At 38.6% G+C, this 25,440-nt stretch overlaps 1 protein-coding gene across 2 annotated transcripts in view; it reads right to left on the bottom strand.

Annotated features, from left to right (window-relative positions):
* Positions 1–25,440, bottom strand: part of OSBPL3 (oxysterol binding protein like 3) — a 93,654-nt gene that overhangs the window by 32,756 nt on the left and 35,458 nt on the right. For both annotated transcript variants that reach the window (XM_027738439.2, XM_039390942.1), the window contains exons 2-10: positions 18,125–18,367; positions 10,066–10,182; positions 9,810–9,863; positions 7,753–7,866; positions 6,824–6,994; positions 3,321–3,447; positions 2,386–2,489; positions 2,145–2,237; positions 1,381–1,537 (exon numbers count right to left, since the gene is read on the bottom strand). In XM_027738439.2, the coding sequence (XP_027594240.1) occupies positions 1,381–1,537; positions 2,145–2,237; positions 2,386–2,489; positions 3,321–3,447; positions 6,824–6,994; positions 7,753–7,866; positions 9,810–9,863; positions 10,066–10,182; positions 18,125–18,217 (1,030 nt within the window). In that variant the 5' untranslated portion in view covers positions 18,218–18,367. The remainder of the gene's footprint in view (positions 1–1,380; positions 1,538–2,144; positions 2,238–2,385; positions 2,490–3,320; positions 3,448–6,823; positions 6,995–7,752; positions 7,867–9,809; positions 9,864–10,065; positions 10,183–18,124; positions 18,368–25,440) is intronic.

Genomic DNA, 25,440 nt, shown 5'->3' with positions numbered 1-25,440 from the left:
TTCTAAAAATTAAAGTATGTTCCAACACTGCAAACCATTACCAAAGCTAATTCTCATACTATCCAAAGAAATCTTTAACAGTATCACAAGCGGTGGGGAGGGAGATATATCCACTATGATCTATTCTGTTAGGCTTTCATACATAGATAACATGACCAGAATCTTCAGTGACCTTAAATACCATTTAATATGTTGTATACTAACTTTAATTTTCAAGTATCATTACATACTAAACAATGTTACATTTTATTTAATTTGTATCAAAAAGCTGAAGCAAATGGTTTCTTCGCTACTATTTTTGGAAGGGGTGTGCTATAAAGTAACTTTGGAAAAAAATTCTTTGTCCTCTTAGTAAATTGATACTGCAGTAAATAGTACCAAGTTAATTGTCCCTTCTAATGCGTGGATCAATACAACCAAAATTTCCAACATGGACATTTCTGGTAAGATGATCTTGAATAGGTGGTTTCTTTGCTCTGCTTAACAGCAACTTCTCCAACTGCACCCCACCCCCATCTCTTTTCTTTTTTTGGAAAACATACATCAGTTTTGACAATAATTGACTTTATCAAGTTTACTACTTAGATACATTCCTTGCATAACAGAATCAAGACATATCTGCACCAGAGGGGAAAACAAGCAGAGAGTGCTTATTGATAACATCAACCATTACCGTGTGCCAAAGGGGACAAAGCCAATACTTCCAAAAGCCTTTCAGCTATAAATGCTTAAGTGCCTTCTTCATCAAGATCACTTAAATAATAAAAATGCTTCTGGTGCAAGGGTGATGGAGCAAAGCACTGCTAATGAAAAATGATTTTGAGGGAAGAAATATTTCTAGTCAAGCTCCCCCCTTCTGGCTGCTTTGCATGATTTTACTCTTCTTATTCACTAAAAATAGGTTACTACCATAGCAACCCTTGCATCATCAACAAATGTTGACTCTGAAATACAGTGAAGCACACCGAATATAGAAACATATATGTGCTCATATGAACACATATGCGTGCAAACACAGAGTATAATCTTCTGTTGTGTTTCTAACACAAAAAGAGTATAATCTTCTGTTGTGTTTCTAGCAATTGATTTTAGGTATTTTAATTCTTGGCTAAAAAAAAAAAAACAAACATGAACAAACAGCTAGGGTTTTAGCACATAAAACAAAGGGCTGTCCTCTACTAATTAAAAAAAATAAATCAAAAATGATGATTAAGCCACCTTTTTTAAGTGACCCACAAGTTCAACATTTGCAATTCCTAAAGGAAATTAAAGGGTGTTTTCTGCATTTTCTAAACATTAAACAGGAAGCGTTCTCAGAAGTCACACTGTTATTTAAATTGTGATGATATAAAACCATATATTGAAGACAATTTCATTTACCTTTATGTGCAACTTGAAATAAGTCCTCTTGCATTTTTGTAAATTCTGATGATGTTTCAGAGCCATCAGAGTAATTTTTCTCCTCTACAAAATCTATTGTAGATAAGTTTGGATTGGAAGCATGCAGTCTCATAGGGGCAGAAAATACTGAAGGCACCTGTAAGGAGGATGGTAATTTTTGATATTTTTATAAACTGTAAAGAAAATTTTGTTTTATTGTACCCACCTGGGTTACATGTTGGAGACAAAAAAATGAAATAATTACTGTCAATTACCAGTAAGCTTGGAATGGATGACACCTGGCAAATGAAACCAGAGCTACAGCTTTGCCCAATATACCATAATGGGATAAATGGCAAAACTCAAAAAACCAAGTCCACTGAGAGTTGTAACATATGCTATATTATTCCCCCCACCTGTAAGTATCTAATCACATGGCCTCTGGATGCAAATGTGTACAAAACTATCTAGAGAATTTTAAAAATCTGTACTGATTAAAAAAACCCACCAGCACAGCCCCCCATATTGGAGACAGACTGAAAACATGGGTAAAAAAAACATGGCCAGTCTCCTGAAGGTAACAGGACAGATCCTATTGCAGATATCAAGGACAACATATTTGTGTTTTGTCAGGTATATTACCACTTAAAATGAGCTAGCACAGGACACTACTTGGAAAGGATTCGTATTTCCTAAACAGGTCATGCCAAGAAGTGATCAATAAGGTTTGGAGGAAGATGAGCCCCTGGAAGGACTGAAGTTACCTGTAACGTTCCTTTAGCTTCTTTCCCAACAACTCTGGATCGCCACCTCCTGTGTGTTCTCTTTTCCTTCTTTGGGCTTTCAAAAGGTCCAACCTTTTAACAACACACAGGACAAAAAACAATACAGATTGCCATATATCTAACAGAGCTAAGGAAGAAATAACTTGATTCTTTAGGATAAGGGTTGGTTTTTTGAATTGTAAGGGAATATGCTTTTTGCTTTTGTTTCTAAACAACAAACCTGCATAGCATTTATAGCAGGCGCTGAATACGTCCTGTGAAGAACATCCATGCTCTGTAACAGCTGGTTCATTTCCAGTAAATATGTGTGACAGTTGGAGAGGTCTGTTTAGAACAAAAGAATATTTTCAGTTGCCCTAAAGTAACAGACACACTGACAATTTTTTTTCTTTGTAGGTTAGTCCTATTTTGATTGTACCTAGCATAAGTTATTCACTGAGTAAAAGCACAGTATTAGACTGCTGGATAAAAAGATCGTGTACTATCTTCAGGTTTAAATTCAAAATAGTGAAATGCATCTATATAGTATGTGTAATGATCATGATATTTTTTCCCAGTTGGTTGCAGAAAAATGAGAATAATGTGATAATTACTGCAATTTGGGACTTGTCAAAGCTCCTCACGGTGAGGGTAACAATGACACAGTCTTCAAGTACATTCAGAGCTAGAGGTGAGGCTCTTCTATATTTGAGATGAAGTTCCGTGTAGGCAGAAATATAACAAATAAATATCACACAGACACTAACAGCATGAGAAAGATCTTCTTGCTCTTAGGAAAGAATGAAAGCAGAAGGTGACTTTGAAGTACAAAGAATTAATGATTTTTAAATTATTAGATTTTGATGCTTCCCTTTTTTGAATACCCAGCCTAAGGAAGTTCAAATCTTACGGCTGAACGTGATTCTCCTGTATAAAAGAAAATGTATTGAAATATGTAGGTTTCTTGAAGAGGTGTCCACAACTGATACATCCACATCCAAAATTACTAGTCCTTTTGCAAACAACTGAGTAGCCACTAATCAGTGACCACCTCTTTCCTCCCTCCAGTTTGAGAGAAAACTAACAGTAATGATGACTTACGGTATAATACTTTTGTTGTTAAGAAAAACTAGGGGAAATACTAGGCTACTTTCACTTTCCTTCAAATATCATTACCTCTTGAGCATTTTTCCATCTCTTCAGAAGACTGTAGCCAAGAGGAAATCCTGGACTCATTACTTGAAAAGGAAAATGACAAGTTACCTCCAGCTGACATTGAATTCTGTTTGGTCAAGCTGCCTGTCTGTTCAAAAAAAAAAACAAAAACAAGCGAATTATTAACAAACATTATTTTAATGTTATATACACAAATTTTGACAATCAACAGTCGAGTTCCATGATCACAGCCAAAGACATCAATTACATGAAGGGAAAAAAGTGTATGATGTAGACTAGGTATACAGTCACTGAGCATAATGGCAGGTTATCTAACATAATTGCTGCCTACAAGCAGTAGAAATACTAAAGGAACCATAAAATTTGCTGAAAACTAAATTTTGAGGAAGGGTAAGATTCTGCATAAATTAGGTCAACTTAATACAATTAAAGTACCATATCTGAGCAGGATCAAATTTGGACATTCTGTTCCTCCTACATGGTCCCCAAAGAAGCCCCAGAAGTAACTTAAATGTACCATGCACGGGTTTGTTAAAGCTATTTTTCAGGGTAAAAGCAAGATGCACTAGATATTATTTCAAAATTTTACTCAGAGTTGTATGACTTCAGCACGCATTTGGCTCAACAGGCCTTAATACAGGTATGATCACACACCTCATCTGGGTAAATACTACCCTTTTACAATGTCTCTGTACACATCTTCAAACTTAGCTCAATTTCAGCAGTGTCCACTATCAGGTGTGTCAGATGATGCTGGAAATTCTGTGTAAGAGCTAACTGAGCAGTACAATTAAATAGTTTCCAATGTGAAGAAATTTCTGCCCAGTACTACTACCAGTTGATGGTGGCCTATAATGCTGTTTTCTTCTGTAATGTAACTACAAATAATAGCCATTCAAATGCTTAATTATTTGTACACCCTACTAAACCTTTCATTTTCAATAATACCTACATCAGGAAGTGGCACAAATTACATGCTTTGTCAACATCTTGTTTAAAATCAGTTTTAAAATGTTTCACCTTAAGTGCCATTACACAACCAGTTTACTGGTTATAAGAAAAGCTGACTAAATTGTTTGGCTCTTCTCTGAAGCATACTATTTACAAACTTTGTTACCTCCTGCTCATCTTATATCAAAGCTCTGGTAGTACTAGTTTTTAAATCTCTTCCTAAGAAACATCATCTACATCTCAGTCTGTTGCAGTCTTCTTAGATGGTCTTTTTAAATTTACAATATAACCTCCAACATGAGTTGCAGAATAAAATAAAATGCACTATCCATGTGACATCATTCAGTACTGTGTCAGTATGTAATAGCAGTAAGCACCAATAAGCACACTTATTTTAAAATTAATCTATGCAGTTTGACTGTTTTATTCCTACATAAAGCTGTATGAGCTTTAGTCACATATATATATGTATACCCAAATAATAATCTCAGCACCTTTAAAAGCACAAGTAAACTAAATTTAAAGATGAGGAATTGTATTGGCATTTTGTGAACAAATTCCATATTTATCTCTTCAGAAATCTATCTCACATAACCAACTTCTCCAGAACTCATAAACATAAGGGACATGAGCAGGAGGAAAGAAGGAAATAGGCATTGCCAAACACCAATACACAAACAGGCAAGAGTTTGTGTAGCTCCAGTTCACATAGTTTTGCTTTGGATTAGCATGACTAAGCTTTAGAATACAAGCATTCCACATAGACGTATGTAGATACACACAATAAAAAAAAATGTGAAAACCGATCAGGTGTTTCTAAAAGCAAATAAAATACAACTCGAAGTTCACATGTTATATTTTTCTCAAAATAATCTTACTGCTGGATTGATATCAACTAACATCCAGCTAAGGCTGGTGTAAATTGGCAGAGTTCCATTTAGCTTCAGCAGAGCTAAGGTGATTAACTGCAGCTTAAGAACTATCCCCTTCTATTTTTCACATGAAAATAAGTAGGGCTTCTTTGCAGTGAAAATCTGGATTAATAGTCTGAATTAAGTCTTTCATGCCAAAGAAGAAATGGTTAGTTTCCTTGCAGTAAGCATAGATTTTAGATATGCTGGTCACATGGATTCTGGGTTTTTTTCTTTTTTTTTTCTTCTTTGAGAACACCGGCATAAATATATCATGGACTTTGCAAATGTTCCACTTCTGCCCTTGATATTCTTCCCCACTTCTATCCCTGCTGTCTTTTGGGAGAAAATAACTAAATGGACACAGGAGATTTGCCATTTCCCTGCAGACACAGCCTCAGAAGAGCAGGCTGTCAGAGCCACAGAGCTGCTGGCACCACAAAGTACGTGCAAACAACTCTTCGCAGAACGAGAACGGCCTTGTTACTGCAGGGTGAGTTATTGTTCTTTCAGCTGCCTGCTCACATAGATCCCCTCCCTCTCAACCCTGAGCAAAAAGCTGTTCAGGCACATGTTCGTGTTTGCTAAAACTCAAACTCAGTTACAGGATAAAGTGATGAACTACAGGTGCTGAGGAACAAGCCCATTCAGATCATACAGCAATTATCCCAGGGAAAACAAAACCTTAGACAGCAGGATAACCAGGAGTTGGTTGGTACTCAGGAGACACTCTGGAGCTGACAGAAACAGAGCACCATTTCAGTTGTAGTAAGTAAAACAGTATAGATGTGAGTCACAAAAGACACCAGTGGTTCTACATTGGAGCAGAAGAGCTTCTTTGGGTGAAAGTCAGCCAGTTAATGTACAGACAGCTGAAGGCACAGAGATTGTGTCCACACACAGAACACACACACTCTTCCATGAAGCTGCATCAAAAATGTCATTTATGGTGTTGGACTAAACATTTGTCAAGTCATTTGTGAAACTATCAGTCACAGACTCTACCAAAAGATAAGTACACTGTCAGCTGGACCCATTCAGATCCCATGCCCACCCACAGCGTGGTGGGTGGGTATTTAAACATAAATTTAAATATATTAAATATATAAAATATAAATTCAAATATAAGTAGTGGCCCCAGGTGACAGATTCTTGTATAATTCCTAGTTAAGTAGCCAGCTTCATTAATGTAAAAGGGCAGAGGGTTTATTAGCTAAAGGATATATGGCAAAATGCTAAAGGGAAAAAAATACCTGAGTGCTCTTCTGTGACCTAGACTAATATTCACCAGCACATATCATACAAATACTGACATATGTCTCAAAAATTATGAGGATTCTAACTCAATATACAGTCTTGAAAGTCAATATAAAATACATTTGCCTGTAATATATATAAGAATATAAAATGAAAATATAATTTACTGGATTAAAACAATGAAACATTATTATAAAATTTAACAGTATCATAAAGAAAACTGTTTAGGAGTAAATCAATAAATAATTTAATTTTTCTCTTGACATTTTAGAACATAACTTAAATGCCACCACAAACTTCCATTATGCTCTTTATTTAATAAACACAAATCAGACTAATTTAATTCACCATGAAAGTTCATTATTTATAAATAATAACTATTACCTTTCTACCTGAAGCAGAATCACAGAAACCAGGGACAGAATCCGTAGTAGTAGACACAGGGAAGAAAATATTATTGGTGTCATGAGGAAACATGGAGATTTCATTCTGACGGTACATTCTGTGATGACGAAGTTTTGCTACCCATTCATCAAACAGCTCCTGAGATTTCACCTACACAAAATTTCAGGTTTTATAACATTCACATTCAAAAATCACTTACAGAGATGCTAAGGTATTTTGTGTTCCTTGGACAAGTAGCCTGGTTGGCCTTTATTAGCAAACTATCAGAAGAGTTTTTCTAAGGGCGGTCCTATTAAAAATGCATACTGTATGAGCTTAAGAATGACAGAAAATCACAGGATAAAGTCAGGAAAAAGAGAAACTACAGTTAGTAGTTATGAGTTCCAATGCAGAACACAATAATTAGAAATTTATACATAAAGACCCCTACAATGTAAATAAAACCCCACACATTAAATTTGTCATTTTTTAATTGCCATTGTTAAAGTTAGGTCAAAGAAAACAGAAACTTGATTTTGGTGATGTATTTTAAAACTATTTATTCCACAAGGATAGATAAATCCCCATACTTGACCATGGAAAACACTTCCTATAGATAAGACAAAGATATAACTACTGAAAATAAAAGCACTCGTGCAACAAGTGAAAAAAGTGCTAGGTGAAAAGAGTGCTGCTAAACATGAAGCATCTTCAAGGTTTCTGTTCAGAACAGTGTTACTGATTCTGGACTCCGAAACAGAATAATAATGCCTCTCAAGTTACAAGTGTAAACTAATCCACTGAGACTACCAAGTTATTAGTGTAACTAACAGACCTCTTGCTATCAAAAAAAGCACCAAAAGGGCTTCATCATACACAGCTATTGTTATTAATTTGGGAACAAGGTTATAACAATCTTGAAGACCCACCTTCAGATGGTATATCTGCTCTTCTGTATCCAAATCTATACATTTTGTTGATTTCTTTACAGACATGACAGAAAGTCCAACATCAATACAGCCATGAAGTTTTCCTCTCTCTATCTGCAAAAAAGTAAAAATACAATCACTCCAGGATAAAGCAAAAGGAAAACCTCCATTCTTTACTGGACATGGGCGGGAATATAGTTATCAAAGATGACAAAAAGGTTGAGGTATTTAACACCTTCTTTACCTCAGTTTTCAACAGTAAGACAGGTTGTCCTGAGGACAGCTGGCTTCTGGAGCTTGTAGAAAGAGATAAGAATCTGAATAGCCCCTCCGTAATCCAGGAGGAAACAGTTAGCAACCTGCTGAGCCACTTGAATCCTCAAAGTCTGTGGGAGCCAGATGGGATCCACCCAAGGGTGATGAGGGAGCTGGCAGAGGAGCTCGTCAAGCCGCTGTCCATCATCTACCAACAGTCCTGGCTCACTGGGGAGGTCCCAGATGATTGGAAGTTGGCAAATGTCATGCCAATCCACAAAAAGGGCCAGAAGGAGGACCGGGGAAACTACAGGCCCATCAGCCTGACCTCAGTGCCTGGCAAGGTTATGGAGCAGATCATCCTCAGTGCAATCACACAGCACCTACAGGATGGACAAGGGATAAGACCCAGCCAGCACAGGTTTAGGAAGGTCCTGTCTGACCAACCTGATCTCCTTTTATGATCAGATGACCCGCCTGGTGGATGAGGGGAAGACTGTGGATGTGTCTACCTGGACTTCAGCAAAGCCTTTGACACCATCTCCCACAGCATTCTGGAAAAGCTGGCAGCCCATGGCTTGGACAGGGACACTCTGTGCTGGGTTAGGAACTGGCTGGAGGGCCGGGCCCAGAGAGTGGTGGAGAACGGTGCTGCATCCAGTTGGTGGCCGGTCACTAGTGGTGTCCCCCAGGGACCAGTGTTGGGCCCAGTCCTGTTTAATATCTTTATTGATGATTTAGATGAGGGGATTGAGTTCACCATCAGCAAATTTGCAGATGATGCCAAGGTCGGGGGGAGTGTCAGTCAGCTGGAAGGCAGGAGGGCTCTGCAGAGGGACCTGGACAGACTGGAGAGCTGGGCTGATTCCAGCGGGATGAAGTTCAACAAGGCCAAGTGGAGTGTCCTGCACTTTGGCCACAACAACCCTATGCAGCACTACAGGCTGGGAACAGAGTGGCTGGAGAGCAGCCAGACAGAGAGGGACCTGGGAGTTTGGATTGACAGGAAGCTGAACAGGAGCCAGCAGTGTGCCCAGGTGGCCAAGAAGGCCAATGGCATCCTGGCCTGTATCAGGAACAGTGTGGCCAGCAGGTCCAAGGAAGTGATTCTTCCCCTGTACTCAGCACTGGTGAGGCCACACCTGGAGTACTGTGTCCAGTTCTGGGCCTCTCAGTTCAGGAAGGATACTGAGGAGCTGGAGCAGGTCCAGAGAAGAGCGATGAGGCTGGTGAAGGGACTCAAGCACAAGTCCTGTGAGGAGAGGCTGAGGGAGCTGGTGCTGTTCAGTCTGGAGAAGAGGAGGTTCAGGGGAGACCTCATCACTCTCTACAACTCCCTGAAAGGAGGTTGTGGCCAGGTGGGGGTTGGTCTCTTCTCCCAGGCAACTATCAGCAAGACAAGAGAGTATGGTCTTAAGCTGTGCCAGGGGAGGTTTAGGTTTGATATTAGGAAGAAATTCTTTACAGAAAGGCTAATCAGGAATGGGCTGCCCAGGGAAGTGGTGGATTCTCCATCCCTGGAGGTTTTTAAGATGAGACTGGATGTGGCACTTAGTGCCATGGTCTAGTAACCACGGTGGTAGTGGATTAAGGATTGGACTTGATCTCGGAGGTCCCTTCCAACTCAGCTGATTCTATGATAAATACTACCTGCGGAAACCATAATTTCCTCCCCTCTCAGCTTACTGTTTAGAATGCTTGAAACTCTATTTCTCATTAGCAACAACAGGGAACAATTGCTACTTCCAATAAAATATTGTTGTATACTTTATAAAGGCCTTAAGGGGTTTCAGATCACTTACATCAGCTTGGCATTTAGAATACTTCAAAATTCCTCTGTCCAAAAAGAAGTATCTCTGTAACCAGAAATGTAGAAAATTAAAAACAAACAAAACACACACAAAAAACCTAAACAGAAAAACACCACAAACACACCTCCCCTTCCCTGTCTTTGGAGAACACTTTCTCTGCTTTTAAGTAACCTTTTTGCCACAAAACCACACCAAGTAAGTCCCACTCAGGTGGCATCAAGCTTTCAGATACACATTTCTTTCCTACCTTGTGCCAGCCTTTCAAAGGCCATTTTCTCTTTTTCAGCAAGCAGCCCTCCTGCTTCTGTGGCTCCTGGGTACAATTCATTGCTCCCCGGAGTCCTTCTACAATTTCCCAGCTGTCCTGCTTAAACAGAAAATCCAAATGGAGATCTTATTTCTTCCAAAGAACTGAATTGTTAAGAGAGATTCAAGAAGAAGAAGGCTATAAGAAAAAAAACAAAACCCAATTGTTGTTGAAATCTAACCAAAGATCCATCTTTGCACTTTTAAATACCTTCCAAGAGATAAGATTACTTTTTATCTTCATAGAAACAATACCAACTCAACAAAACATAATTTTTATGATAACATCCTTCATTGCGTCTATGTGCTTACCAGAATGTTATATGTATATTTTCGTGTACATACATACACGCAGTGTAGTCACAAATTAGCATAAAAAATTTTTTGCTATCACAGGCAGAAACAGTCTTATTTTAAAATGATATGTTTTTATAAGTTATGAAGCTAAAAAGAAAAGACACTGAAAATTAAGAACTTTTCTATAAAACTCTTTTGCCCGTATTCAGTAAGTCAAAGTTTTTTGCCTGGTGCAAATTGCAGTCTCCCTAAAGTAAAAATAATAAAATAAAATATAAATTAAAAAGCCAAGGAAGTAACTGGAGTACTACAAGGAACATGACATAAAGGGAACATGCAAGAAAAATAAAAACGACCTTTTGTAAGATGCAACTGTATTTAAAAGAGAATCTCTTTTTTGTCATCAGGAACTCTTAAATTAAAGACCCTGCAGCAACATAACAGAGAAGAGACTAAATGTCATAATATTTTTACAGTTTTTATATGGAACAACTGCAAATGACAAGATAACATGAGTTTCAATGTTTCTGATCAGAGATCTCATTAATTAACTATTGCCAGCTACCACAGGGTTTGGCAGATGTAGAACTGGCAGAATGATAACAACTGACAGGAAATGGTATGTGCTAGTACCATCCCCTTATATTTGAAAAAGACAAACAATACTTTAAACACAGATTGTAATGACAAAAAAAGGACTAGTATGAAATACTTTAGGGAAAACAGAACTATAGCAGGTAGGTAAGTACTCATAGTCCTCCCTGTAAGATACATTGGCAAGTATTCCCAAAAAGAACTTGACTGGCTAAAAAAAAATCTTAAACTAAAAATGAAACAAAACGAAACAAAAATCAGCAAGAGTGTTAATTTTCCTCATTTATCTATCTCCCGAATCCTTAACATTCACTTCTTTAAACTCAGAGAAAAAAATTACATCAGGTAAATATTCTAGTGTTGTAGCTAACGAAACAACTTCTCCAACTTTGGGATCAAGTTCCCACAGACTTCAGTTAAGCATAATAATGGTATATCATTGACAGATCGATCTGCTTGCAGGAGGCAAGCAGAAATTTGAGCACGGTCAAAGAAAACATAGTAATCCAGATTCACAGAATCATAGAATATTGTGGGTTGGAAGGGACCTTAAAAATCATCTAGTTCCCGCCCCTCTGCCATGAACAGGGACACCTTTCACTAGACCAGGCTGCTCATAGCCCCATGCAGCCCAGCCTTGAACACTTCCAGGGATGGGGGTATCCACAACTTCTCTAGGCAACCTGTTCCAGTTCCTCACAACCTTCACCGTAAAGAATGTCCTCCTAACATCTAATCTAAATCTCCACTCTTTTAGTTTAAAACCATTCCCCTTTGTCTTATCAGTATGTGCCCATGTAAAAATTTGTTCTCCATCTTTTTGGTAAGCTTCCTTTAAGTACTCAAAAAGGTTGCAATGAGATCTTTGTGGAGCCTCATCTTTAGATAAGTTTAGAAAGTTAGAAGTTAGACAGACCCACGCTATTTTTGAGCGTATGAGGTGGAAAAGGAAGCAGCTGGGAAACAGCTCAGCCAATTAAATAATAAATAATAATGGCCAGTCTTCGCGAGCGAAGATTTGGGAAAGGTCATTAACCCTTCCAGCCTGCGCAGTGGATTTTTAGGTGAGACACAGCGTGCGCTGAACTGAGCCCACCCTTTAGTCCTGAGGTTCATCTGCCGGGGCCGAGCAAAGCTTGGACAGTGGCAGTGAGGTCCCCAGGATGTAGGTTTGTTTAGAGTGACCTTCTCTTAGGTGGATTGCCTTCCACGGCTGACGAGCTCCACCTGCCCAGGGGGCCGGGAATCGAACCCGGGTCGCAACGGTGAGAGTCAGACACTCTAACCACTAGACCACCAGAGGCCCAGCCAATTACACCCACCTGGAATATACGCGGTGTTAACAGTTTTGATCAAACTTTAAAATACAGAACACATTATGCCCTGCATTACAACTCCAATTTTGTCTGGATCTCTCCCGCAGTTCAGACACAAGGTGTCTCACATTCCTGCAGGAAAGCCACACTTATCAGTGCTCTTCAGGTGAATGAGGTGGCCTAGAATGTGCCTTCACAATTAAAAAGTGTGAAAATGCGAAGAAAAACAGAAGTGGGAGCACTGATTCCCATCAAGCAGGCTCAATGATCTGCCAAATCTCAGGTGGTGAAGGCAAGCTTCCAGTTCACCTTTCTGCCCTGGGAACCCCACACTTTAAAGGTAGCTTAGTTGCATTAGAAATTGATCCTCTTAAAAGCTTACAGAATTAACAGTTTGGGGACCCGCTGGATACATGCAAGGTGAAATGATGCATTATCAGCATCTGGTCCTCTTCCATATACATCCTTCCAGAAGAATAAAACCTATCCCACCTGAACAGCCAAACTCATATTTTCCAAAACACTGCTGCTGTGACTGGTTTTGGATCCATTTGCTCTTGACCCAGACCCTATACATCTTGATTGGGACTTTGATTTGCAAGAGATCTAACACCTTACTGAATGAGGAAAGAGTGTCAGCTGGCTATTGCTGGGAGCAGCTGCAGAAGTGAAAGAAAAATGCTTACTCTCTAAAATGAAGGCAAATGAATCAAGCTGGTTGATTATCATATGTACTCATCCATCTGAAATAGCAGAGGAGCAAACTGGAGATACAGGATTTCCTGAAAGAATTCAGGTTATGCTGCCTTTTGCTGATTCTTATCCCACAATAGGGAACTGAAAGAGATAGCCCAAACCACAGCACTAACTTAAAAAAAACCCAAACAATGACACTCCCTCATCTTCCCTCCCCCCCCCCCCAACTCCCAGACGAATGGCATTAACAATTCTAGCATCAGTCTGATGTCCAGATTGGTTGTGTCTTAAAATTATGACACTACAAAAGATACTTTGCATCATTATGGGCCAAAATCGCCACAAAATGATCAACATTGCATTTCCTGCCCAGGAAGAAATTTCACTCGGGGCTAAGGGAGGAATAAAATCTTTACTTCTCTAAGGTCCAGAGGTGCTCATTTCAGATCAGCACTGAAAAACCACCCTGTAGATGCTACTTGGCCTATACCTGCTCTGTGGATGAGGGAAAAAACCCATACACTTTGGTCTTCAGAGTTAAGCCCATCATTATGTAAATGTAGTAATTTTCTTTGTTCAATGAGATAAAACCTCCTCATTTTCTGCAATATTCTGCACCACGCAGTTCCTCAAGGCAAATTATTTCAGGAGAAAGTACGAAGTAATGATTCTGAATGGCTCTCAGACTGATGCTTGGAGTTTCAGCTCCCTGAATGAAACAGATGATAGAGACAGACTTTCTTCCAGTGCAAAATGCAGTCAGTTGTACCAAATATTTTAAAGTGCCAAAAATAGAAAACTGCTTTGTGGAGGATAAGGGTTGGCATCAGCTGCAACTAAAGCATTTGTTACGGTTCATAAAATTGGCAGAAATGATTTAATTTTATTTTACAGAACATGAGGTTTTTTTAAGTGGTTCTCCTGTCATAAAGCTTTTCCCTAGTGGACCTATTTTAAAAGTTAGTTAACATATTAGATTTAAAAATAACTACAAAAATATATCTTCTTTTGATCACAGGTCAACTTAAATTTGAATAAGATCAACATCAGTTTTCCTTCCTCACAAAACACAGTTTGTTTGTCTCTTCCACGTCTTGGGAAAGAGATCCCTTTCCATAATTGAAGGAGAGAGGCAGAGAAAAGCAAAGAGGTGGGAAGTGGCAGTAGCCTCCAACTTGCCATGAGGCTTCAAGATGAAGGTGAACTCAGTGGAAGAGGATTACTTTTTCACCTGTTCAGTTCACACTGCAAGTGTGTTACATCTGGCCTGAAACGGACACCAAATGCAGCAAAAGAAGTAGATCCCTCCAAGTCTTGCAGCCCTGCTTAAGTCAACTCCTTTCTAGTACAGTGGCCCATTTTCTGCATCACAGGCCTCATGGTCCACATCAGCAGCACACCAACTAAATTTTAGCAGACTCAGCAACCTTGCACTACTGTGGTTCCATGTCCCGATCTCAGGTCACTTGGTGCTAGTGTACACCAGCAACAGTCTGTGCCTAGGAAATCAGAGAGACTCAAAACTCAGATCCTGCTGTTTTCTGGGCAAACCTCCCCCCACCCCAACTTTCCTCTCCCCTACACTTTTAAGAATTTCTTTCTACTTAATCAGATTCAAAGAACTGCTGCCAGAGCAGCAGCACAGAGAAAAACACCTGTCAGACAGATCTGTTGCTAACCTGCAAGCCACAAGCCTACTTCTGAAGGTGCCTGAGAGAGACACAGGTGTCTGAAGGAGAAATAATTAGCCCTCCACAAAGAAGGAGAAGGAAGATGAAGGAAAGAATATCAAAATCATGGAATGTCACTCTAACCTGCACAGCACACAGCAACATCATTTAAACTTTCATGATACTATTAATAAAAAAGTATCAGTAACCGTGTTACATTCTACTAGTCCACCAGCATTTTGGAACAAAAAAACCCAACAAAACCAAATCCAAACAAACAGACAAACAAAAACCTGCTGGAAGTTGTTGCATATGTGGTCCTTTTTGGATTAGAGGATTTTTAACAATTTTTATGGAACTTGAGATTGTTGCTGTTTTCTTAACAGAACACTTAAAGTACTGTCATTTAAACTAATATACAGATGGAAAGGGCAAATTAAATAACCCTCAGGCATTGGCATCACTCATTCCCAGTCTTGTCAGCCCTGTGTTGGTGGGTATTAGCAGGGACAGACTACAAAGCTCCAGTTTGCCAATACAAGAAACAGAAAAGAAGCGATTAATAATATAAACCAAACTACTCAATCTGGCATGACAAGAAATCCTCTGTGGGAAGAGGGGAGCAAAGGGACAGGACACAAGAAAGATCTCAACATCCTCACTACCTGCACCAATAATTAGATTTTATAATATATGCTATACTGTATGGTTTGCACCACTGAAGAGAGGGTCTATCTAGCAGGGTAAAGATCTGTACAATCTATAAGACCAGAGCCTTCTAGAGAACAGGAACAGGGACAAGACATCTGTTCCTCACCAAAGCACTGCAGTGTCCAGATCAGTATGTCTAGCAGAGTACTGCCTCTGTTAGACCTAAAGGTCCATCTTCCCACAAGCAGCACAGAAGAGTATAGCCAATAAAACATTCACTGAAACATGCTACCATCACGAATTATTATTAACAAATAAATTCAAAAAGTAAGGTAAAATGACCCATAGACATTACTTCCAAGTAAATATCCGAAGTGCATAACACACAGCATGTTTAAATCTTATTAAAGATATTTAAAGCTTTTTTTTCTTTAAGTATTATCTTATTTAATCTCTTTTCCCCAGCAAAACAGTGTGCTGTGTAAACTGCGAGACAACTTCAGTTTGAAAAAACAGCCACGTGAAAAACACCAAAACCATCAGGGAATTTAAGAAGGAACAGCAATACGCAGCCATGCACATAAACACTGACAATGCTGAAATGAACTCTAATTTAGAAATTTTTTTTCCCATTCTAAATATCACTACTTTGAAGTAAGATCTCTACATCACTTCAAGAGTTGCAAACAAAGTTATAGGATAAGCTAGAAAGTTATTGCACTTGGTAAAGAAGGAAACAGAGAAATTATTAAAGTATTCCTTGCAGATATTAGAAATCTCTATTTAAAAAATAAAAAAATATCATAAATACCAGTGTAACCTTAAAAAGTGCACATAATTTCCAGAAAATATGTTTGTAACTTTTCAGACTGTATAGGAAAAGCAAGCAAGCAGAGCTCTTAGCTCTGCTTAGTGGTCACTTCCCAGCATATAACAAGTCACACAAACTCCCCAAGGTCTGTGGTTTGCCTCTATCATCATCACCGTCCAGAAATATGGACAATCAGTCAACCCGTGTAGGTTCCCCAGTGAAAAAGTATATTGTTATTTACACTTCGTAATGCAATCACTGGCCATGAAATGTTTAATAAGGAAACACTGATCTAAGTGGAGATATTTATCACAACACCCCATAGTATCACAAACAAATATCAACTGTATTGCCCTTCATTATACATTGGGAAACAATCTACTTTGTAACTCCATTTAGCTTGACTTGAGAGGTCTATAAGGCCATTTACCATCTGCCTGACTCCCATGAACGAGCACGGATGTTCCAGGAATACACACAAAACACCAAGCTGCGTCTCTCACCTTCCTCAGGTACACCTTGCTTTGTTGCACAAGGGTCAAAGACTAAAAAATTGGGGACTGACAAAATGACATTAAAACTTACTAAATTTTTCCTTTTCTCCAAACAGAGCAGGTGAGAACAAAATGGATAAGAAATGGGACCCACTAAGAATAGTTTCAAAAGCCCAAGCTAGCCAACAGATTTTATCATGTTAAACGGCAGTAAGAGAGGTTCTTGCAGAAATTGCTTCTGCATAAGTAGGGTTGTTCACACGGCTGTGTAACACACCAGTGGATTTAGTCATGCTCATGTAAATCTTATTATTTAAATACTATATGATAACAACACTTGATAGACATGAACTGTTGAAACAGAATACAAAATCTTTTAAATTACACTTTTTAAAGGTAATCTCATACAGAGGATGTGAAAAATAATGCTGCAGGAAAACAAAAAAAGAAATCCTGAAAGCAGGGATTTCATTGTTTCATATACTAGAACAGCACTTTAAAAGGCATAAATTGTCCAGAGATTTGTCTGCCTTGCCAACTGTAGGTACAGGGCCAAAAGTCCCAGAAAAGCAGGTGCTGTTTCGAAACACAGCTGAGGTCTCCAAAGCTTTTGGGGGATTGGAATGCTCAATTCCAATTAAAATTTCAGCCTGAGGCAGTTTCAAGAGCTCCACTAAGCCAGCACTCACAAAGATAAAAGTTTATGTTGAGCATATTGCTCACGATTTTGCAAGCATGGATTGAGCATGTTTAAGCTTAATTTTCAGTGTGGCTGCAGGTCAGTGCTTCTTGCCCACAAACAAAAGCAGCCTCACCTGTCAGGTGCAAACACCTGTGGACATGTCTTTTGAAATGGAGAGGTTTAAAGAATAGCATCATCTCTGCGGAAAACAAAGCAACCTTTGCCTTAGGCACCCAGATGCATCATCTTACATGAATACTTATTTTCCTGTCTAAGATCTACAGCAACAACCAGCACAAATGGGCATTCAAAGAGGCCTATGTCAGGTTTCTGAAAAATGCATTATCTTTCACACATGCATGCACACCTTTTTCCTGGAAACTTGAAACAAAGAGTGGTTACACAATATTCTATCACAAAAGTAGTATCTTCCAGGGAAGATTTGGCATTTCAGGATCAAACCACTGAGACCAAGACACTACAGAAGCTCTATTTCACTATAAAAACACCATACATACAACATGACAGAAATCAAAATTTACTGCTAGCATTCCAGTTTTACACATGCCTGCTGTTCAGTAGTGTGTTTACTGCATTTGACTCAGAGCAAGATGCTGTTACCAACAAAAAATTTAAAAAAAAGAAGAGAGTAAGGAAAGTAAAGATGTCATGAAATAAAACAAGTAAGCATCAGGAAAGCAGAGTTTAAGAGATTTGCCAATATTCAAAAACAAAAGTAACAGCCAATCTTAGCAATGCTTTCAGTTTGGATAAAAAAGCTGGCATTACCTGTCGACTTCCCTGCTTGGAGGAGCAGCTGCTAGTACTTCTGGAAGGAGACAACATTTTCTGGGATGCACCAAAGTTTTTTTCTTCACTCATGATCCAAAACTATTTGTTTCACATAAGCTCACTTAGAACACCATTAAAAGGTAATTTAGAAAATGCGTTGGAAGACTCCTCAGAGAAACAGTGAACTCATCCTTTACCCAAATGCAGTCCAGTGGCAGGATCTGCATTCCATGAAAAATCCTAAAAGGGAAAAGCAAAACAAAAAGCCAAGTTATCAGATGCTGTCGCCTACTGTCATCCTGTAGAATGAATCATAATAAAGCCTTTGGTAATACAAGATGAGCACACTGCTGTACATTATAAGACATTAATTCAACAATCACTTCAAGATAAATTTGCAAGTCTCAAATAGGAATTACATGAATTTTGGATCCTAAACATGTTTTAATTGCTGTGATTTATTCAGAGGACAAAGTACAGTATCAAGTGTTTTTTTTACAGATTTAAATTAATTAAAAGAGATTAATAAAGACAAGCAAAGAGAACAATAAATACCTATATGAAATGGACCCAAATAGACTCCTAATGAGAAGAAAACATCTAACAAAATGTCTCATCAAAAAAATGGTGTATAATCAAAAATAAAGCTCTTTTTCTCAGTTCCTTGATAATTTAAACAAGTAAGCATGGCTTCAGGTTGTAAGGAAAAAAACCCCCCTATACAAATAAAGAGGAATACCTAAAAGTAGTGAGCATGAAAATTCAGCTGCATAGAGCTGTACATGACTACTTTTACCTGGAATCAGAAAGTTGTAACTACTATCACATCAGTTGTCTCAGTCAGTGACTGGAAGAATAATTAACACTCTGTTTAATAACAGTGCTTCTTGCAGCATATGCAAATAAAAGCCATGCCAGAAACTTGCAATAACAGATTTCCAGTGTGGGCAAGAGTTGTCATGGTAACTGTATATTTTTTTTAAAAAAACAAGCAGAGGATATGAAAAGAGGGTGATGCTTTCCAAAACTTGGGGTGGCGGAGAACCTGTATAAATTGTATATCACTTTGAATTTTATTGTCTCAGGCAAGGAATTTGCAATTAGAAAGAGTCCAAGAACCACTAATGAGAAAGGTGAGGAAGGTAAGGGAGTTTCCATAAAGAAAAGGGAAATTTCATTTCCAAAACTGGAGGCACTACTTCACAATTCTCTTGCTTGCACTGTCACAGAAGTCCTGAACTAGGATCACTGTTTATTGAAGTTTGCCATTCATTTTTTCTTGAAGAGGCTTAAAAACCTATTCTGAGAGAAGTAGTATTTTCGGATCCCTAGTAAAACACTTTGGGTATTTTAAGAACTCATTTCCCTTTTTAAAAAAAACAACCAACCAACCAAAAAAAATCAGATCAAAAGCCACAGACAAAAAACCAAACCCAGAACGCACAATTAAAACCAGGTGCTATATTTAAGATGAAGACAACACTGCAGCAAAAACCCTCTCTCCCTATTGCTGTAGTCTGAAGCATCCAACTTCTGAACACAGACCTTTTCCAATCTACACTGCCTTTCTCACAATGTAGTTTGCTGTAACATTTCCATCAACATGCCCTCTTTTCACCTGAAACACAGTCTTTATGGCATTTACTTTACCTAGTTAGAAATATTCTCTTACCACCAGAGCAAATCTGTGCTCAGCAACAGTAATGATACAGCCCCAGCCTCCCCAAGTGAGGTGAGAGCTCTCCTGGGGCCCTTCCACTGGTGAGTCAGCTTGGCAAATATTCCAGGAACCATCAGACAGCTGCAAAGCCAGGAGCACGAGGCAAGGCCGAAGAAAACAGAACAGAACAGCAATGGGATGGCGAGGTCTGCGTGATTTGGGCCCAGCACGTGGACTTTATACTGAAATTATGACTGAGATTAGGAGTAGTGCATTTCGGAGAAGGTATAGTCGCTTCCTATCTGGAATATTAATTTGTGTGGCATTTCATTACAGACTTTTAACAGGTTTAGATTTATCTCACTTCATTTTTTTTTTAAACAGTTTTAGAAGTATCTCAGTTTTTTAACTGTGGAATAAGTATAAAAGATAACTTCCTTCCTTACTTGCAAGCTCCACTTAGCAAAATAGTTTAATGGTAACATCTGTATTAACAACCAAAGGTCAAATATTCACAGCAGGAACAGAAACACTCTTCCTGCAAACTCATTGTTCAGATACCCCCTTGAAAGTACCAGGCAACAAGTGCTTTACTTTTGAGACACATTGTTTGCTCAGATAACCTCTCCTCTTCACTGCTCCATATTCAGAATGAGCACCTTGTTACAGACTTCATTGGTGTCTATATAGAATTTTGGCAATGATTGGCATAGTTCATGGCAAGAAACAGGCTCTAATTTGCAGCAAAATGCACTGAAAATTACTGCTATCAGTACCTTGCAGGTATATCTCCAGGACACACTACATTTAAGATATACAATGCCCTTTGTCTGTTTGAACACACAGCACAACAGTTGTGTATTGACAAGTAACTGAAAACAACCAGAGGTCTCATGGACTTTGGCACAAAGAGAAGCCATACAATTAGGGGAGTATTTCTATCATCATGTTTTTTGTGTGGAGTCCAAATGAAGTTAAGGTTTGGCTACATTACCATTTTAGGACAGAGCAGAGGGGTACACTTCCACTGCAATCCATTTGGGTTTCAACTGCAGGGCAATCTTGGAACATGGAAACCAAATGCCTTTTGGATTAAATATGCTCCAGGAGTGCATCCAGTGCTCAAAAGCATTAAGCCTATAACACCTGACTAGAGTTAGTCCTGACTAGTCTCATCCAGGGGTCGATGTTGGTTCTTCACCTTTAACTGGATGACTAAAAGGATCCACTTTTGCTGCACTGCTCTACATGCTAACATTGACATCATATACACACAGACTTACACCACCTAAGAAAGTACTTAAGATCTCCTAAGGCATTGTCATTTGTCCTTTTGGAATCAAAAAGAGCGAGATGGGCACTTTTCCAGAATTCAAATGAGCTGAAGATGACTCACTACCTAACAAACCAGGAGTAGGAGACAGGTGGGGTAAATTTGGCAGAGAGCACCTGAAGGATTTTGTCAGTCTGCTTCCAAAACTGGGCTTTTAAATTTTCCTTTATTCCTTCAAATTAATATCTGCATGGGCTAAAGGAAAGGCTTTTGTTACCAACTCTGAAGAATGCAGGAGTGAAATATGCCCTCTCCACAATGCTTTATTTTATTACTGTTTCCCAGTAATGTAACTTATTACCTTGAGACTTCCAGATCTGAACATGAAAGTGTACGTGAATAATGATCATGGCCACAACTCCTTTGTGAAAACTGCTACATGCTCCAGCAACTACTTTGTGCTCGTTTTCTAAAATTCTCTTCAGGAAGACAAAAAACGCCCCTGTGGCTGCTCTTCAACTATTAAGTCACTCATTCTTCCAGGAAGGTGAGAAAACACTGATCCTGCATACCAAGTTGACTTTCACATTCTGGCTTCCAGTAGCAATGACTGGGCCTCTTGAGGGCAACTGATATTTTACATTACCTATGGAATTTAAGGCCACCAGGTACAAGAGCAATTGCAACTTTAAGGCAGGCATAAAATCAGTGTTATGCTAACTAAGCTAAGATTGCAACTGAAGTTGATATTTTGAGGTCATCATGACACAATTGCTTCAGGTTCTTTACAATTTGCTCCTCTTCATGCCACAGGATGACCTCAGAACTATATTTGTTCCCACATTTCTCTGAGCACAAAGCCACTTCCTTTGGTCTACTCCAAAAAGATAAATCAAAGGTGTGAGGCTGAGGCAAATCTAAATAAATTTAGGACAGTAATTTTCACAGTACAGCTAAGTATTGTCCTAATTCTTTGCTATAAAGTCAACAGCTGCAAAAGTAGGACAAGAGTACTTCTGCAAATTACCTCACCAGGTGCATTTTAACGAAGTAAGAATACATGAATATCAAATATTACTTACAGCTACTACATCCTAAACCCATAAACAGCACTTATCTCTACTTATCATCTGTTACTGAGAGCCTTATTCTGCATCAATTAAAGCTAATGTAAACATACGATATTATGTAAAACAGTAATACCTTCTTTTTTATTTTAAAGTACCATCTCAGGTTGTCCTCAAACCTTTTAAATTGCAAGGGTTCAAAGCAGCATCTCAGTATCACGTCTCATCTCTCACAACTCTCTAAGCAATAAGCTCACAGAAAAATCCAAGATTTTCCACATCTCACAAAAGAAGAAAAAGCAAAATTCAGAAAAGAAATATGTAAAACTGCAGTAAAAAAAAAAATTAACATTGGGCAATTATTTTTGCTATGGTTCTGGAAGAAAAATAGTCTTAACAGCTGCTTCAGAGCTGATTCAGCAGTGAAGGAACACTGTAGAGATTTTGAGCGGCAAAACTGGAAGCGTACATCTCATTCTATAACTGCAGTCAATTAAGGTTTCGTGGATAGAAGAATAGGAACAGCAGAAAGCCTGATGAGAGTCAGGTGGGTACAGCAAGCACAGAACTGAGCAATCCAAATCAGAGTTGCAACACTGAGTGACTTTCACAGAATTAAAAAAGAATTTGTGCTGAAACCTTTGCTCTGTAGCTATTATTAAATTACATTCACTCGTGTCTGCCTGGATAAACAAAGCAATAGTCTTTTCCAAGTATTGCTTTCATGTCTTTCTCTGTTATATTTCAATTTGCCAGCTTTAATCTATCCCGGTGTCTCATCTGGCTCAAAATAGGAAAGAATTATTTATAGACTACAGATACACCATGTACAAGCATGGGAGATGTCTTTTCAAGGCAAGTATTTGCTGTTCCTGAATTACCATAAGATTCGCTCTATTCAAGGTCAAAGCACACAAATTCTGTTCTGTCGCTAGTTATTCTCTTTACAAAAGGAAACTTGCAGAAACAAACATAAAACAGTTTAAAACAACTAGGTTATTAAATCTATCTTTGAAACCAAAAGTTCAAACAGCTTAGGAAGACTAACAATAACAGGAAGCATTTCAGAACTGCCTTCCATCAGATAAGTGCTCGCCCAAATCACAACCTCTCTTGAGAAGATGCTTTCATCAGCCATAAACAAATACTACTCTGAAGTAGTCCGAGATGCAAAGAAACAGTTCCATTCAGCCTGCCTCCTTAGGAAGGCTATTGTAGCAATTAATCATGCTATTTCAGTGACCTGAAAAAGGAAAATGTAATTCAAACAAAACTCTCCTAGTTGTCTAATCAAGAAAGACAAAGAGAGGAAAAGGGAAAAAGTTAGACAAACAACAAACATACTGCATTTAACACCAGATTGCTTATCATGTGTAATGTTCATCAACTTGATGAAAGAAAATCCTGTGTTTCATCGCACAGAAAGCAAAAAAAACCCCACCAAAACCAAAACACAACCACAAAACAAAACCCCAGAAACAATCCAGTAGAATACATCCCAAGAAAGGTATCAAAGAAGAACATCCTTCAATGTCAAGTCTAGTTAGACTCTCCTGAAGCAAAGTAAATATTTGCTGTTTCACTAACCCTTGGGGCAGATAATTCAATCCTTACATTAGAAAAATCTTATATAAATTTAGAAATAGGTCATTCGGCATCCTGAAATATGAATACATATAAAAATACCACCTTTTCCTGACATCTGCCATAGAAAGTGATTATAATACCGCACATGACATGATTCATTTTAAATGCATAATCTTGACACTGTTTCCATCCCCCCAGGAGATCTGTGATAGATTGCACTTCTATAAAAAAAACTTACTGAGTATATGTTCTAATAGATATATTAAAAATCTTGGTGACTAGTGATGCAGAAAAATACATGCAGTAATGGCAGTGTTATTACAGTAATTAGTCAGCTGTCATACCACCTTTTCCACTCAACTTTCAATCGCAGTTGAGAATCATAACTAACAGAACTGACCTAGCTCACAATCACATCTTAAATAATTAATAATTCTTCTCTCCTTGCCCCTTTAAGAAAGAGCCTTGCCTAGGCCTTGCCTGGTAGCCAAGCAGTTGCTAGCACAAGCTGCTAGACTGAGGGGGTCCCACATACCCCCTTCCAGTTTTTAGCATGACTGAACACTCAACTGATAAACCAAAAGCTGGAGGACCACAAGAAACATTTTGTGACCCAGTAACAGAGAGGTCCACAGTCTTCCTGTCAAGAGAGTGGAGCAGAAAACAACAGCTGTGATCAAATCCTATTGCTGGGAGGAGGTACACCGCATATAGCAGTGCTAAGGAGGTTGACAGTCCTCCTTCCTCAAATAACAAAGCAGCAGTGAGTCTGTTTGCATTGAAAGTACTGTTCATCTAGAGAAAACCTTACAAAGGATGATCAGGCAATAGATAAGAGAGACAAGCTTATTATAATTTTCAGTAAAGAAAATAACAGGCACATGGTATCACTTTACAGTCTGTACTAAAAACCTTGAAAAGCCCGTTCTCTTAGTGATAACATCCCAGAGTGGGAAACATTTGGCAGGAGCTTGGTTGTCTTTCATTTTTGTGCACTTACTACTGCTCTTTGCTTTGTTCACTAAAACAATGCTACTTCACAGTGCCCTGAGGCTTATTCCTTTTCAAAACTGCAGTCATTATCGCTAAAGTGTTACTGAAAAACACGGTGTTTGTTTTCCTGGATTTGGTTGTGATAGGCACAATGTTAGTTCTGGAAATATCTGTCAGTCTGCCAGCATGTAGTTAAGATCTCAAGACAGCACTGCCTGCACATCAAGAAAAAGACATGACTTTTCTGTCAATCATTGCAGGCATCTGTGTAACATTGAATCAGATAGTCTCTTTGTGATCCCATAAACTGCATAATGCTGTGAGACGCCCAAATCTACCAAGGCTAATATAAAACAATATATTTTATTAAACCAGCTGGCATAATTGGTGTAACTACGGAGAAAGAAACCCAAACCCAGTCATCTCTGGTTTTAGGTAGAACAGCAAATAGAAACGCTGGAAGAATTTTGGTGTCCCAGAAATGATCCTCACCAAAGTCTGAAGAAAAAAATCATGAGGGATGTATGAACAGCAAACACAACACAGAGATTCTTTATTTCATGCAGGAGAGCTAGACATGCTCATTGAAAAGTAGCAGGATCCAACAAACCTACTTTGCCCTTTTTGATGTGTTGTTATTCCTTTCACACTTTGGCATCACCTACTTTCTAAGAAAACCCTAACCAAAAAAAACCCAAAAAAACCAAAAACAACCAAAAACCTCAAACCACTT

The sequence above is a fragment of the Pipra filicauda genome, unplaced genomic scaffold, assembly GCF_003945595.2.
Source record: "Pipra filicauda isolate LSUMZ 115617 unplaced genomic scaffold, ASM394559v2 scaffold88_size2543281_pilon, whole genome shotgun sequence".
Classification (NCBI taxonomy): domain Eukaryota; kingdom Metazoa; phylum Chordata; class Aves; order Passeriformes; family Pipridae; genus Pipra; species Pipra filicauda.
The sequence above is the reverse complement of the archived record's forward strand: the minus strand, read 5'-3'. Positions and strand labels throughout refer to the sequence as shown.